At 51.2% G+C, this 14,780-nt stretch overlaps 1 protein-coding gene across 1 annotated transcript in view; it reads right to left on the bottom strand.

Annotated features, from left to right (window-relative positions):
* ALLC (allantoicase) overlaps positions 1-14,780 on the bottom strand; it is a 90,705-nt gene that overhangs the window by 3,359 nt on the left and 72,566 nt on the right. Inside the window, exon 10 of the mRNA XM_075338746.1 lies at positions 8,924-9,032. Within this exon, the coding sequence (XP_075194861.1) occupies positions 8,924-9,032 (109 nt within the window). The remainder of the gene's footprint in view (positions 1-8,923; positions 9,033-14,780) is intronic.

The raw sequence follows: 14,780 nt of genomic DNA, 5'->3' as shown, positions 1-14,780 counted from the left end.
CCACACACAGACGTATTCAGGACATGGGCTACAACTGTCACATTCCTTGTGTCAAGCCACTCATGACAAATAGACAATACCAGAAGCGTCTTACCTGGGCCAAGGTGAAAAGAAGGGAATTTTGTTTACTTACCGTAAATTCCTTTTCTTCTAGCTCCAATTGGGAGACCCAGACAATTGGGTGTATAGGCTATGCCTCCGGAGGCCGCACAAAGTATTACACTAAAAGTGTAAAGCCCCTCCCCTTCTGCCTATACACCCCCCGTGCTCCCACGGGCTCCTCAGTTTTGGTGCAAAAGCAAGAAGGAGGAAAAAAATTATAAACTGGTTTAAAGTAAATTCAATCCGAAGGAATATCGGAGAACTGAAACCATTCAACATGAACAACATGTGTACACAAAAAAACAGGGGCGGGTGCTGGGTCTCCCAATTAGAGCTAGAAGAAAAGGAATTTACGGTAAGTAAACAAATTTCCCTTCTTCTTTGTCGCTCCATTGGGAGACCCAGACAATTGGGACGTCCAAAAGCAGTCCCTGGGTGGGTAAATAATACCTCATAATCGAGCCGTAACGGCTCCGTCCTACAGGTGGGCAACTGCCGCCTGAAGGACTCACCTACCTAGGCTGGCATCTGCCGAAGCATAGGTATGCACCTGATAGTGTTTCGTGAAAGTGTGCAGGCTCGACCAGGTAGCCGCCTGACACACCTGCTGAGCCGTAGCCTGGTGCCTCAAAGCCCAGGACGCACCCACGGCTCTGGTAGAATGGGCCTTCAGCCCTGAGGGAACCGGAAGTCCAGCAGAACGGTAAGCTTCGAGAATTGGTTCCTTGATCCACCGAGCCAGGGTTGATTTGGAAGCCTGTGACCCTTTACGCTGGCCAGCGACAAGGACAAAGAGTGCATCCGAGCGGCGCAGGGGCGCCGTACGAGAAATGTAGAGTCTGAGTGCTCTCACCAGATCTAACAAGTGCAAATCCTTTTCACATTGGTGAACTGGATGAGGACAAAAAGAGAGTAAGGAGATATCCTGATTGAGATGAAAGGGGGATACCACCTTAGGGAGAAATTCCGGAACCGGACGCAGAACCACCTTGTCCTGGTGAAACACCAGGAAGGGGGCTTTGCATGACAGAGCTGCCAGCTCAGACACTCTCCGAAGTGAAGTGACTGCTACTAGGAAAACCACTTTCTGCGAAAGGCGTGCGAGAGAAATATCCCTCATTGGCTCGAACGGTGGTTTCTGAAGAACCATCAGCACCCTGTTCAGATCCCAGGGTTCCAACGGACGTTTGTAAGGAGGAACGATGTGACAAACCCCCTGCAGGAACGTGCGTACCTGTGGAAGTCTGGCCAGGCGCTTCTGAAAAAACACAGAGAGCGCAGAGACTTGTCCCTTAAGGGAGCCGAGTGACAAACCCTTTTCCAATCCGGACTGAAGAAAGGACAGGAAAGTGGGCAAGGCAAATGGCCAGGGAGAAAAACCCCCAGCAGAGCACCATGACAGGAATATTTTCCACGTCCTGTGGTAGATCCTGGCGGACGTTGGTTTCCTAGCCTGTCTCATAGTGGCAATGACCTCCTGGGATAATCCTGAAGACGCTAAGATCCAGGACTCAATGGCCACACAGTCAGGTTGAGGGCCGCAGAATTCAGATGGAAAAACGGCCCTTGAGACAGCAAGTCTGGTCGGTCTGGTAGTGCCCACGGTTGGCCGACCGTGAGATGCCACAGATCCGGGTACCACGACCTCCTCGGCCAGTCTGGTGTGACTGACCTTGAAGGAGAGATTGCACCCCCGTCTGTAGTGAATGCTGCTTGTTCAGCGGAAGATTCACTATCGCTGAGAGGGTATGAAACTCCATGCCAAGATACGTCAGCGATTGGGCCGGTGTCAGATTTGACTTTGGAAAATTGATGATCCACCCGAAACTCTGGAGAGTCTCCAGAGTAGCGGTGAGGCTGTGCTGGCATGCCTCTTGAGAGGGAGCCTTGACCAGCAGATCGTCTAAGTAAGGGATCACCGAGTGACCATGAGAGTGGAGGACCGCGACTACTGTAGCCATGACCTTGGTGAAAACCCGTGGGGCTGTCGCCAGGCCGAACGGCAGTGCCACGAACTGAAGGTGTTCGTCTCCTATGGCGAAGCGCAGAAAGCGCTGATGCTCTGGAGCAATCGGAACGTGGAGATAAGCATCTTTGATATCGATCGATGCAAGGAAATCTCCTTGAGACATTGAGGCGATGACGGAGCGGAGGGATTCCATCCGGAACCGCCTGGTCTTTACGTGTTTGTTGAGCAGTTTTAGGTCCAGGACAGGACGGAAAGACCCGTCCTTCTTTGGAACCACAAACAGGTTGGAGTAAAAACCGTGACCCTGTTGCTGAAGAGGAACAGGGACCACCACTCCTTCTGCCTTCAGAGTGCCCAGCGCCTGCAGAAGAGCATCGGCTCGCTCGGGAGGCGGAGATGTCCTGAAGAATCGAGTCGGAGGATGAGAGCTGAACTCTATCCTGTAACCGTGAGACAGAATGTCTCTCACCCAACGGTCTTTTACCTGTGGCAGCCAGGTGTCGCAAAAGCGGGAGAGCCTGCCACCGACCGAGGATGCGGTGTGAAGTGGCCGTAAGTCATGAGGAAGCCGCCTTGGTAGCGGCCCCTCCGGCGGTCTTTTTAGGGCGTGACTTAGACCGCCATGAATCGGAGTTCCTCTGATCCTTCTGAGGCCTTTTGGACGAGGAGAATTGGGACCTGCCCGCACCCCGAAAGGACCGAAACCTCGACTGTCCCCTCCTCTGTTGGGGTAAGTTTGGTTTGGCCTGGGGTAAGGATGTTTCCTTTCCCTTGGATTGCTTGATGATTTCATCCAATCTCTCACCAAACAAACGGTCGCCAGAAAGTGGCAAACCGGTTAAGCACTTTTTGGAAGCCGAATCTGCCTTCCATTCCCGTAGCCACAAGGCCCTGCGTATTGCCACCGAATTGTCGGCTGCAACCGCCGTACGGCTCGCAGAGTCCAGGACAGCATTAATAGCGTAGGACGCAAATGCCGACGTTTGAGATGTTATGGAAGCCACTTGCGGCGCAGACGTACGTGTGAGTGCGTCAATTTGCGCTTGACCCGCTGAGATAGCTTGGAGTGCCCATACGGCTGCGAATGCTGGAGCAAAAGACGCGCCGATAGCTTCATAGATGGATTTCAACCAGAGCTCCATCTGTCTATCAGTGGCATCCTTGAGTGAAGCCCCATCTTCAACTGCAACTATGGATCTAGCCGCCAGTCTGGAGATTGGAGGATCCACCTTGGGACACTGAGTCCAGCCCTTGACCACGTCAGGGGGGAAGGGATAACGTGTATCCTTAAGGCGCTTAGAAAAACGCTCATCTGGACAAGCCCGGTGTTTCTGGACTGCCTCTCTGAAGTCAGAGTGGTCCAGAAACATACTCGTTGTACGCTTGGGGAACCTGAAACGGAATTTCTCCTGCTGAGAAGCTGACTCCTCTACTGGAGGAGCTGAGGGAGAAATATCCAACATTTGATTTATGGACGCGATAAGATCATTCACTATGGCGTCCCCATCAGGAGTATCAAGGTTGAGAGCAGCTTCAGGATCAGAATCCTGATCAGCTACCTCCGCTTCACCATACAGAGAGTCCTCCCGCTGAGACCCTGAACAATGTGATGATGTCGAGGGAATTTCCCAGCGAGCTCGCTTAGGCGGTCTGGGACTGCGGTCCGTGTCAGAGACCTCACCCTGGGATCTATGAGACACCCCGGGAGGACATGGTTGTTCCAACTGAGGGGAACCAGGGGGCAATGATTCCACAGTGCCCATGGTCTGAGATACCGGTCTGGACTGCAAAGCTTCTAGTATCTTAGCCATAGTCTCAGAAAGCCTTTCAGTAAAAACTGTAAACTCCGTCCCTGTCACCTGGACAGTGTTAGCAGGTGGTTCCCCCTGGGCCACCCTTAGCAGAGGCTCCGGCTGAGTAAGTGCCACAGGGGCCGAGCAGTGCACACAATGGGGGTCAGTGGAACCTGCCGGTAGTGAAGCCGTACATGCGGCGCAGGCAGCATAGTAAGCCTGTGTTTTGGCACCCCTGCTTCTTGTGGGCGCCATGTTGTTGTCTCCCCTGAGCAACCCAGGAGGATATATAGCCAAAAATCAACCGTGCACTATACAGTGTAAAGTATAGCATATAATCATATAATCTATAAGTACGCTTCTGCACAAGTGGGGCCAGCACCTGAGGTGCTGCTTACCGGCCGCTCAAAGCGGTTGTGTGGCCACCAGAATCCCTGCCTGGGTCTCCCAGAGCTTGTCTCCCCTCTCCAGCGTCAGAAGAGCTGACAGGAATGGCTGCCGGCGTCCTGAAGAGAGGAGGGGGCCGTGGGCGTGCCCTAGAAAGTGCGGGAAACTGGTGCCCCACTGTGCACAGTGAGGGGGGAGGAGTATGCAAAGCATGCTCCAGCCCTCAGTGCTGACACTCTGTACAGCGTCCCGCCCTTCCCCTGACTGGCAGGCCTGGGGGCGGGAAGAGAATGAGACTAGGCCGCAGAAGCCGGGGACTATAGTTATAAGCGCGGCCGCCGTATAAGCGCGGTCGGCGCGGATGTCCCCGGCGCACTAACAGTCCCAGTCGCGCCGCATGTATAACAATGGCAGCGGCGGTCAGCGCGGTAGTCCCCAATACACTACACACCCAGCCACGCTGCAGCGTGTGATGGCACAAGTGCGGTCAGCGCCGCGGTCCCCGGCGCACTAACACACCCAGCAATGCTGGAGTGTTTCTGTGCGCGGTCCCCACGGGGACACAGAGTACCTCAAAGTATCAGGGCCATGTCCCTGACGATACTCGGCTCCTTATCCAGCAGAATCCCCAGGGGCTGTGGATGGAGCACGGTCTCAGTGCCTGGAGACCGATAGGATCCCACTTCACCCAGAGCCCTAAGGGGGATGGGGAAGGAAAACAGCATGTGGGCTCCAGCCTCCGTACCCGCAATGGATACCTCAACCTTAACAACACCGCCGACAAGAGTGGGGTGAGAAGGGAGCATGCTGGGGGCCCTGTTAAGGGCCCTCTTTTCTTCCATCCGACATAGTCAGCAGCTGCTGCTGACTAATCTGTGGAGCTATGCGTGCATGTCTGCCTCCTTCGCACAAAGCAAAAAACTGAGGAGCCCGTGGGAGCACGGGGGGTGTATAGGCAGAAGGGGAGGGGCTTTACACTTTTAGTGTAATACTTTGTGCGGCCTCCGGAGGCATAGCCTATACACCCAATTGTCTGGGTCTCCCAATGGAGCGACAAAGAAAAGAACTGGACTGTTGCTGAGTGGTCCAAGGTGTTGTTTTCAGATGAAAGTGAATTTTGCATTTCATTTGGAAATCAAGGGAGGAAGAGTGGAGAGGCCACAATCCAAAATGCTTGAGGTCTAGTGTGAAGCTTCCACAATCAGTGATGGTTTGGGGAGCCATGTTCTCTTCTGGTGTAGGTCCACTGTGTTTTATCAAGACTAAAATCAGTGCAGCCGTCTACCAGGACATTTTAGAGCACTTCATGCTTCCCTCTGCTGACATGCTTTTTGGAGATGGAAATTTCATTTTCCAGCAGCACTTGGCACCTGTTCACACTGCCAAAAGTGGCAATAACTGGTTTAATAACCACAGTATAACTATACTTGATTGGCCAGCAAACTCGCCTGACCTAAACCCCATTGAGAATCTTTGGGGTATTGTCAAAAGGAAGATGAGAGACACCAGACCCAACAATGCAGACGAGCTGAAGGCTGCTATCAAAGCAACCTGGGCTTCCATAACACCTTATCAGTATATATAATATAATAATATACTAGCTGTAGTACCCTGTCTTTCTGTTTCTCTCCCAGTCTCTGTCTGTCTCTCTCTGTCTTTCTCTTTGTCTGTCTTTTTCCCTGTCTGTCTCTGTCTGTCTCTTTGTCTCTTTCCCTGTCTGTCTCTCTATCTCTTTCCCTGTCTGTCTCTTCCCTTGTGTCTGTCACTTTTCCTGTGTCTGTCTCTTTAACTCTGTCAGTCTCTTTCCCTTTCTGTCTGTCTCTTTCCCTCTTTGTCTCTTTCCCTGTTTCTGTTTGTCTCTTCGTCTGTTTGTCTCTTTGTCTGTCTGTCTGTCTCTTTCCCTGGCTGCATTGTAACTCACAAACATTCCATTTAAGGGTGTGGCTGCACATTCTTCTGAAGTGTTGGCTGCACTGTGGCTCCCAGCTCCATTGACTTTAATGGAGGCAGATTTTTTGACGAATAACTGTAAAGAACGGGGTTACAATTTCCCCTCAAAACATGGTGTATGACGTTCCCTGAGTTAAATGGAGTGTCTGTGCAAACATTTGTGATTTTACATTCGACAGTGCGGATTCCTTTAGCGGACAAACATACATGCATACACTCAGCTTTATATATTAGATTGAAATAGGTCACTCTGAGTGTAATAACTCTATATAATATATATGTTTCACGTTTTGTATCGAATTACTGAAATGTATTAACTTTTGATGCTATTCTAATTTATTGAGAAGCACTTGCCCGGCTGTCAGTTACCACCTTTGATACTTGAGTTAACACATCCAGGAACTGTCCATTACTCTTACAAACCCTGTTTGATGTTTGATGGCTGAGCCTCATTATGCCTTTACTATTACACTCACTATTTGCACATTTTGTGATTTAATTTGCAGGGAATTATTTCCTTATGGCACTCCAATCTGTATTAGTCTGTTACTATATATGCTTTATACTACATTTTTTTTCTATTCACCATCTGTGTAACATACACGTATAGACTCTTATACTATTTGCATAGTGATTGGTACCTGTGTACCATGGGGGCTCCCCGCTTGCTTAGCCTCCAACATATCTTGGTGTTTGTTTTGTTGGATACTTATATGTTTTTCATTTATATTTAATAAAAACTACTTTTAGTATTTACTTTAGTCCTTGCACATTTATTTTGTTTTGGGTTTCTTACATTTTTCAATATCCTATTTCTGCAATATATGAAAGTGTACCGGGCATGATTAGCATTTATATCAGGATCTTTTATGACATACGTCCTAAAAGGATATCATAAATGTGATGAACCTAGTCTAATAAGTGTATTATTGTTACATTCCTGCCTGGACCTGCTCCAGCGATGTCTGCTTTTGTCATCAGGTGATGGAAAAAATATAATTGATAATATTACAGTAGATAGCAGCCCAGGATACTGGTATGGCTGGGACAGGTGGTGCCACCCAACCAGACAGGGCAGAAGGAGTAATCAGTTCCTTACTGTGCCCATTGGGGAAAGTACCACACCATATTTAACTCACAGCTTGAGTACCTCATACATTTCTATTGCAATATCTGTTGACATCCTGATTTTGACCTGGCTTAATCCTGACCTTGTTTGTTCTACAATCCCCACTTAGACCCCAGCTCTACTGACTTCACTCTTGACTGACCTCCTGGTATCTGCCCCTGGCTATTCCTTGGACTACGGTTTTGTCTCAAAATTCTGTCCCTACAATTACTGAGAGAGCCAGTCCTACTACTTTTGCCTCACACTCACTCCTCCAACCGTCAGCTACCCTGTGGACACAACCCAGGAGGCCCCGTTTTATGTCCAGTTCCCTATATAGGGATAGCTGATCACCTGTGACAGACTTAGGCTAAGTTCACATTTCCGTTGTTTTGTATCAGTCACATGCGTCGCTTGACGCATGTGACTGATGCGCTGTACAACGCTGTACAACGGATGACAAAGCACAGAATTCTTTGTCGGACTCCGTTGTGTGCGGGGGGTGGAGCGCGAGGGGGTGGAGTTCGGGGGGAGTGGAGCCGAGCGGGGCCGTGGCACTGAGGACGTCAGTGCCGCAGGGACTGAAGGACAGGTGAGTGTGTGTGTGTGTGTGTGTGTGTATACATGCTGAATGCGGGAGGGGCGGAGCCGAGCGGGGGCAGGGCCAGGCGCTGAGGATGTCAGTGGCAGTGCTGTGGTCTGCAAGGTTGGCACAGGTGAGTGTATGTGTGAGTGAGGGTTGTGAGTGAGTGTTGTGAGTGAGTGAGTGTGTGTGTGTGTGTGTGTGTGTGTGTGTGTGTGTGTGTGTGCACATGCGGAGTGCAGGAGGGGGCGGAGCCGAGCGGGGCCAGATGAGGGTGTTAGTGGCAGTGCTGGTCTGCATGGCTGGGGACAGGTGAGTGTCTGTGTGTGTGTGTGTGTGTGTGTGGTGTGTGTGTGTGTGTACACACATGTGCGGAGTGAGGGAGGTGGCGGGGCCGAGCAGGGAAGTGTCGGCCTCCCTGCACACGTAACCAGACTAAATATCGGGTAACAGCAAAGCACTCGATGTTTACCTTGGTTACCCGATATTTACCTTGGTTACGGGCATACACCGCTTAGCGCTGGCTCCTTGCACCGTAACCAGGGTATATATCGGGTAACCAACCAAAGCTGGTCACGTGTGCAGGGAGCCAGAGAGCATGCGCAGCGAAATCCGACGGATCGCGCTGCTCAAAAAACGTTACAGGCTGCGTTCCTCCCGCCCGGCGGTCAGTCGTTCCACGACTAATCAGTCGGGCGGAGGGTGCAACGCAGCATCATCAGTCACAATCCGCCGCTCATACAAGTCTATGGGAACAACGGAATCCGCTAAATGGATTCCGTTGTTTACCAGAGCAGCGGATTGTAACTGATACATTTTAGCGGAAATGTGCACTTAGCCTTAACAGTTACCAGCAACCTTCATGACTATGTTAAGGTAGCCAATATTAAATTGCATAATCCATATCACATTAATATATCAAACAAGTGATTGCTATATAAATCTATTTATATATGAAATACATATTTCTATTACTATTATAAAACATGTCTACCTTTATGTGATTATGGGGTTATTTACACCAGACCTACCTTTAAAGTGGTTAGTGTCTATTTCTATGTGTGTTATTAGACCAGGATGACCAAGCCGAAACACTGTCCATTCATTACCTGGAACTTGTAGTATACCATTTTCATCAGCCTATAAAACAGAAAGTTTCATCTATGAATTAGGGATCATAAGTTTACAACAATATTCAAAAGAAAAGCGCACAACTCTCTACTAAAAAAAATAGGAAAACAGATTGAAGATGTCTGGTACCTAAATCCCTTACCGCTGAAGCCTGTTTTCCCTTCCTGACTAGGCCAAATTTTACAATTCTGACCAGTGTCATTTTATGAGGTTATAACTCTGGAACGCCTCAACGGATTCCAGTGATTCTGAGGGGGTTTTTTTTCATGACACATTGTACTTCATGTTAGTGGTAAATTTAGGTAGACTTTTTTATGTTTTTTGTGGAAATGAAGGGAATTTTGTTTACTTACCGTAAATTCCTTTTCTTCTAGCTCTAATTGGGAGACCCAGACAATTGGGTGTATAGGCTATGCCTCCGGAGGCCGCACAAAGTATTACACTCAAAAGTGTTAAGCCCCTCCCCTTCTGCCTATACACCCCCCGTGCTCCCACGGGCTCCTCAGTTTTGGTGCAAAAGCAAGAAGGAGGAAAAAGAATTATAAACTGGTTTAAAGTAACTTCAATCCGAAGGAATATCGGAGAACTGAAACCATTCAACATGAACAACATGTGTACACAAAAAAACAGGGGCGGGTGCTGGGTCTCCCAATTAGAGCTAGAAGAAAAGGAATTTACGGTAAGTAAACAAAATTCCCTTCTTCTTTGTCGCTCTATTGGGAGACCCAGACAATTGGGACGTCCAAAAGCAGTCCCTGGGTGGGTAAAATAATACCTCGTAAGAGAGCCGTAAAACGGCCCTTTCCTACAGGTGGGCAACCGCCGCCTGAAGGACTCGTCTACCTAGGCTGGCATCCGCCGAAGCATAGGTATGCACCTGATAGTGTTTCGTGAAAGTGTGCAGGCTCGACCAGGTAGCCGCCTGACACACCTGCTGAGCCGCAGCCTGGTGCCTCAAAGCCCAGGACGCGCCCACGGCTCTGGTAGAATGGGCCCTCAGCCCTGATGGAACCGGAAGCCCAGCCGAACGGTAAGCTTCGATAATTGGCTCCTTGATCCACCGAGCCAGGGTTGATTTGGAAACCTGTGACCCTTTACGCTGGCCAGCGACAAGGACAAAGAGTGCATCCAAGCGGCGCAGGGGCGCCGTACGAGAAATGTAGAGTCTGAGTGCTCTCACCAAATCTAACAAGTGCAAATCCTTTTCACATTGGTGAACTGGATGAGGATAAAAAGAAGGTAAGGAGATATCCTGATTGAGATGAAAGGAGGATACCACCTTAGGGAGAAAATCCGGAACCGGACGTAGAACCACCTTGTCCTGGTGAAACACCAGGAAAGGGGCTTTGCACGACAATGCTGCTAGCTCAGTCACTCTCCGAAGAGAAGTGACTGCTACTAGAAAAAAACACTTTCTGCGAAAGTTGTGAGAGGGAAATATCTCTCATTGGCTCGAATGGTGGTTTCTGAAGAACCATCAGAACCCTGTTTAGATCCCAGGGTTCTAACGGCCGCTTGTAAGGTGGAACGATGTGACAAACCCCCTGCAGGAACGTGCGTACCTGTGGAAGCCTGGCTAGGCGCTTCTGGAAAAACACAGAGAGCGCTGAGACTTGTCCCTTAAGGGAGCCGAGCGACAAACCCTTTTCCAGTCCAGATTGAAAGAAGGACAGAAAAGTGGGCAAGGCAAAAGGCCAGGGAGAAAAAACCCTGAGCAGAGCACCACGACAGGAAAATTTTTCACGTCCTGTGGTAGATCTTGGCGGACGTTGGTTTCCTAGCCTGTCTCATAGTGGCAAAGACGTCTTGAGATAACCCTGAAGACGCTAGGGTCCAGGACTCAATGGCCACACAGTCAGGTTGAGGGCCGCAGAATTCAGATGGAAAAAACGGCCCTCGAGATAGCAAGTCTGTTTGGTCTGGTAGTGTCCACGGTCGGCCGACCGTGAGATGCCACAGATCCGGGTACCACGACCACCTTGGCCAGTCTGGAGCGACGAGGATGGCACGGCGGCAGTCGGTCCTGATCTTGCGTAACACTCTGGGCAACAGTGCCAGCGGAGGAAACACATAAGGGAGCTGAAACTGCGACCAATCCTGAACTAAGGCGTCTGCCGCCAGAGCTCTGGGATCTTGAGACCGTGCCATGAACATTGGTACCTTGTTGTTGTGCCGGGACGCCATGAGGTCGACGTCCGGCACCCCCCAGCAGCAACAGATCTCCTGAAACACGTCCGGGTGAAGGGACCATTCCCCTGCGTCCATGCCCTGGCAACTGAAATAATCTGCTTCCCAGTTTTCCACGCCTGGGATGTGAACTGCGGATATGGTGGATGCCGTGGCTTCCACCCACATCAAAATCCGCCGGACTTCCTGGAAGGCTTGCCGGCTGCGTGTGTCGCCTTGGTGGTTGAAGTATGCCACCGCTGTGGAATTGTCCGACTGAATTCGGATCTGCTTGCCCTCCAGCCACTGCTGGAACGCTTTCTGGGCAACATACACTGCCCGTATGTCCAGAACGTTGATCTGAAGCGAGGACTCTTGCTGGGTCCATGTACCCTGAGCCCTGTGGTGGAGAAAAACCGCTCCCCACCCTGACAGACTCGCGTCTGTCGTGACTACTTCCCAGGATGGGGGTAGGAAGGATATCCCCTTCGATAATGAAGTGGGAAGAAGCCACCACCGAAGGGAAGCTTTGGTCGCCTGAGAGAGGGAGACGGTCCTGTCGAGGGACGTCGGCTTCCTGTCCCATTTGCGTAGGATGTCCCATTGAAGGGGACGCAGGTGAAACTGCGCGAAAGGGACTGCCTCCATTGCTGCCACCATCTTCCCCAGGAAGTGCATGAGGCGCCTCAAGGGGTGTGACTGGCCTTGAAGGAGAGATTGTACCCCTTTCTGTAGTGACTACTGCTTGATCAGCGGAAGCTTCACTATCGCTGAGAGGGTATGAAACTCCATGCCAAGATATGTCAGCGATTGGGCCGGTGCCAGATTTGACTTTGTAAAATTGATGATCCACCCGACACCCTGGAGAGTCTCCAGGGAAGCGTCGAGGCTGCGTTGGCATGCCTCTTGAGAGGGTGCCTTGATCAGTATCCAAGTACGGGATCACCGAGTGACCCTGAGAGTGGAGGACCGCTACTACAGTAGCCATAACCTTGGTAAAAACCCGTGGAGCTGTTGCCAGGCCGAACGGCCGTGCCACGAATTGCAGGTGTTCATTTCCTATGGCGAAGCGCAAGAAGCGCTGGTGCTCTGGAGCAATCGGTACGTGGAGATAAGCATCTTTGATATCGATCGACGCAAGGAAATCTCCTTGGGACATTGAGGCGATGACGGAGCGGGGGAATTCCATCCTGAACCGTCTGGTTTTTACATGTTTGTTGAGCAGTTTCAGGTCCAGGACCGGGCGGAAAGACCCGTCCTCCTTTGGGACCACAAACAAGTTGGAGTAAAAACCGTGGCTCAGTTGCTGAAGAGGAACCGGGATCACCACTCCTTCTGCCTTCAGAGTGCGCAGCGCCTGCAGAAGAGCCTCGGCTCGCTAGTGAGGCGGGGATGACCTGAAGAATCGAGTCGGGGGACGAGAGGTGAACTCTATCTTGTAACCGTGAGACAGAATGTCTCTCACCCAGCGGTCTTTTATTTGTGGCAGCCAGGTGTCGCAAAAGCGGGAGAGCCTGCCACCGACCGATGATGCTACTAGAGGAGGTCGAAAGTCATGAGGAAGCCGCTTTGTTAGCGGCGCCTCCGGTGGCCTTTTAAGGACGTGACTTAGACCGCCATGCATCAGAGTTCCTTTGTACTTTCTGAGACCTTTTGGACGAGGAGAATTGGGACCTGCCCGCGCCCTGAAAGGGCCGAAAACTCGACTGCCCTCTCCTCCGTTGGGGTATGTCCTGTTTGGACTGGGGTAAGGATGTATCCTTTCCCTTGGATTGTTTGATGATTTCATCCAGACGCTCGCCAAACAGCCTGTCGCCAGAAATTGGCAAACTGGTTAAGCGCTTTTTTGGAAGCAGAATCTGCCTTCCATTCCCGTAGCCACAAGGCCCTGTGGAGTACCACCGAATTGGCGGCCGCGACCGCTGTACGGCTCGCAGAGTCCAGGACAGCAATAATAGCGTAAGACGCAATTGCCGAGGTCTGGGTGGTAATGGATGCCACTTGTGGCGCGGCCGTGCATGTGGCTGCTTCAATTTGTGCTTGACCTGCTGAGATAGCTTGTAGCGCCCATACGGCTGCGAATGCTGGGGCAAAAGAAGCTCCGATAGCTTCATAGATGGATTTCAACCAGAGCTCCATCTGCCTGTCAGTGGCATCCTTGAGCGAGGCCCCCTCGTCCACTGCAAGTATGGATCTAGCCGCCAGTCTGGAGATTGGAGGATCCACTTTGGGACACTAAGTCCAACCTTTAACCACGTCAGGGGGAAAAGGATAACGTGTATCCTTAAGGCGCTTAGAAAAAACGCTTATCTGGACAAGCATGATGATTCTGGACTGCCTCTCTGAAATCAGAGTGGTCTAGAAACATACTCGGTGTAAGAGAAGCTGACTCCTCCGCCGGAGGAGCTGAGGGAGAAATATCCAGCATTTGATCGATGGACGCAATAAGAACGTTCAGTATGGCGTCCCCGTCTGGAGTATTAAGATTGAGAGCGCCCTCAGGATCAGAATCCTGATCAGCTGTCTCCGCATTATCAACCAGAGATTCCCCCCGCTGAGACCCTGAACAATATGATGTCGAGGGAAATTCTAAGCGAGCCCGCTTAGTCGGTCTGGGGCTGGGGTCTAAGTCAGAACCCTCAGCCTGGGATGTATGAGATACCCCGGGAGGACATTGTTGGTCCAACTGAGGGGGGCCAGGGAACAATGATTCAACAGAATCCCTTTGCTGAGATACCGGCCTGGACTGCAAGGCTTCTAGTATCTTAGCCATAGTCTCAGAGAGTTTTGCAAACTCCGTCCCCGTCACTAGGACAGTGTCAACAGGTGGCTCCCCCTGGGCCCCTCTTAGCAGAGGCCCTGACTGAAGAAGTGACACAGGGGCCGAACATTGCACACAATGAGGGTCAATGGAACCTGCCGGCAGCTGGGTCGTACAAGCGACGCAGGCAGCATAATAAGCCTGTGTTTTTGGCACCCCTGCCTTTTGTGGGCGCCATGCTATTGTTTTCCCTGAGTAACACACTAGGGTATATAGCCAGAATGAACTGTGCTCATACAGTGTAAAATATATACTAAAAACAAATAATGTATCAGTACACTACAGCACCATGAGGCTAGCACCACAGGTGCTGCTTACCAGCCGCCTAAAGCGGTTATGAGGCCACCAGAGACCGTGTCAGGGTCTCTCAGGGTTTGTCCCTCTCTGCAGCGTCGTAGGAGCTGACAGGAAATGGCTGCGGCGTCCTGACGAGAGGAGGGAGCCGTGGGCGTAGCCGAGGTGCTCACACTGTGCACAGTGAGGGGGGTGGAGTATGGAAATCATACTCCAGCCCTCAGTACTGCTCTTCCGTGCAGCGTCCCGCCCTTCCCCTGCCTGTCAGGGCTGAGGGCGGGAGAAAGGGAAACTAGGCCGCAAGCCAAGCCGGGGACTCGAGTATAAGCGTGGCCGCCGTAAAAGCGCGGCCAACGCCGAAGTCCCCGGCGAACTACAAGTCCCAGCCGCGCCGCAGTTTCCCATGGCAGCGGCGGTTAGCGCGGTAGCCCCTACATATAAACACACTCAGCGACGCTGAGTGTGTAATGGCACAG

Source organism: Anomaloglossus baeobatrachus, chromosome 3, assembly GCF_048569485.1.
Source record: "Anomaloglossus baeobatrachus isolate aAnoBae1 chromosome 3, aAnoBae1.hap1, whole genome shotgun sequence".
Lineage (NCBI taxonomy): Eukaryota > Metazoa > Chordata > Amphibia > Anura > Aromobatidae > Anomaloglossus > Anomaloglossus baeobatrachus.
This window is presented reverse-complemented; position numbering and strand designations above follow the sequence as displayed.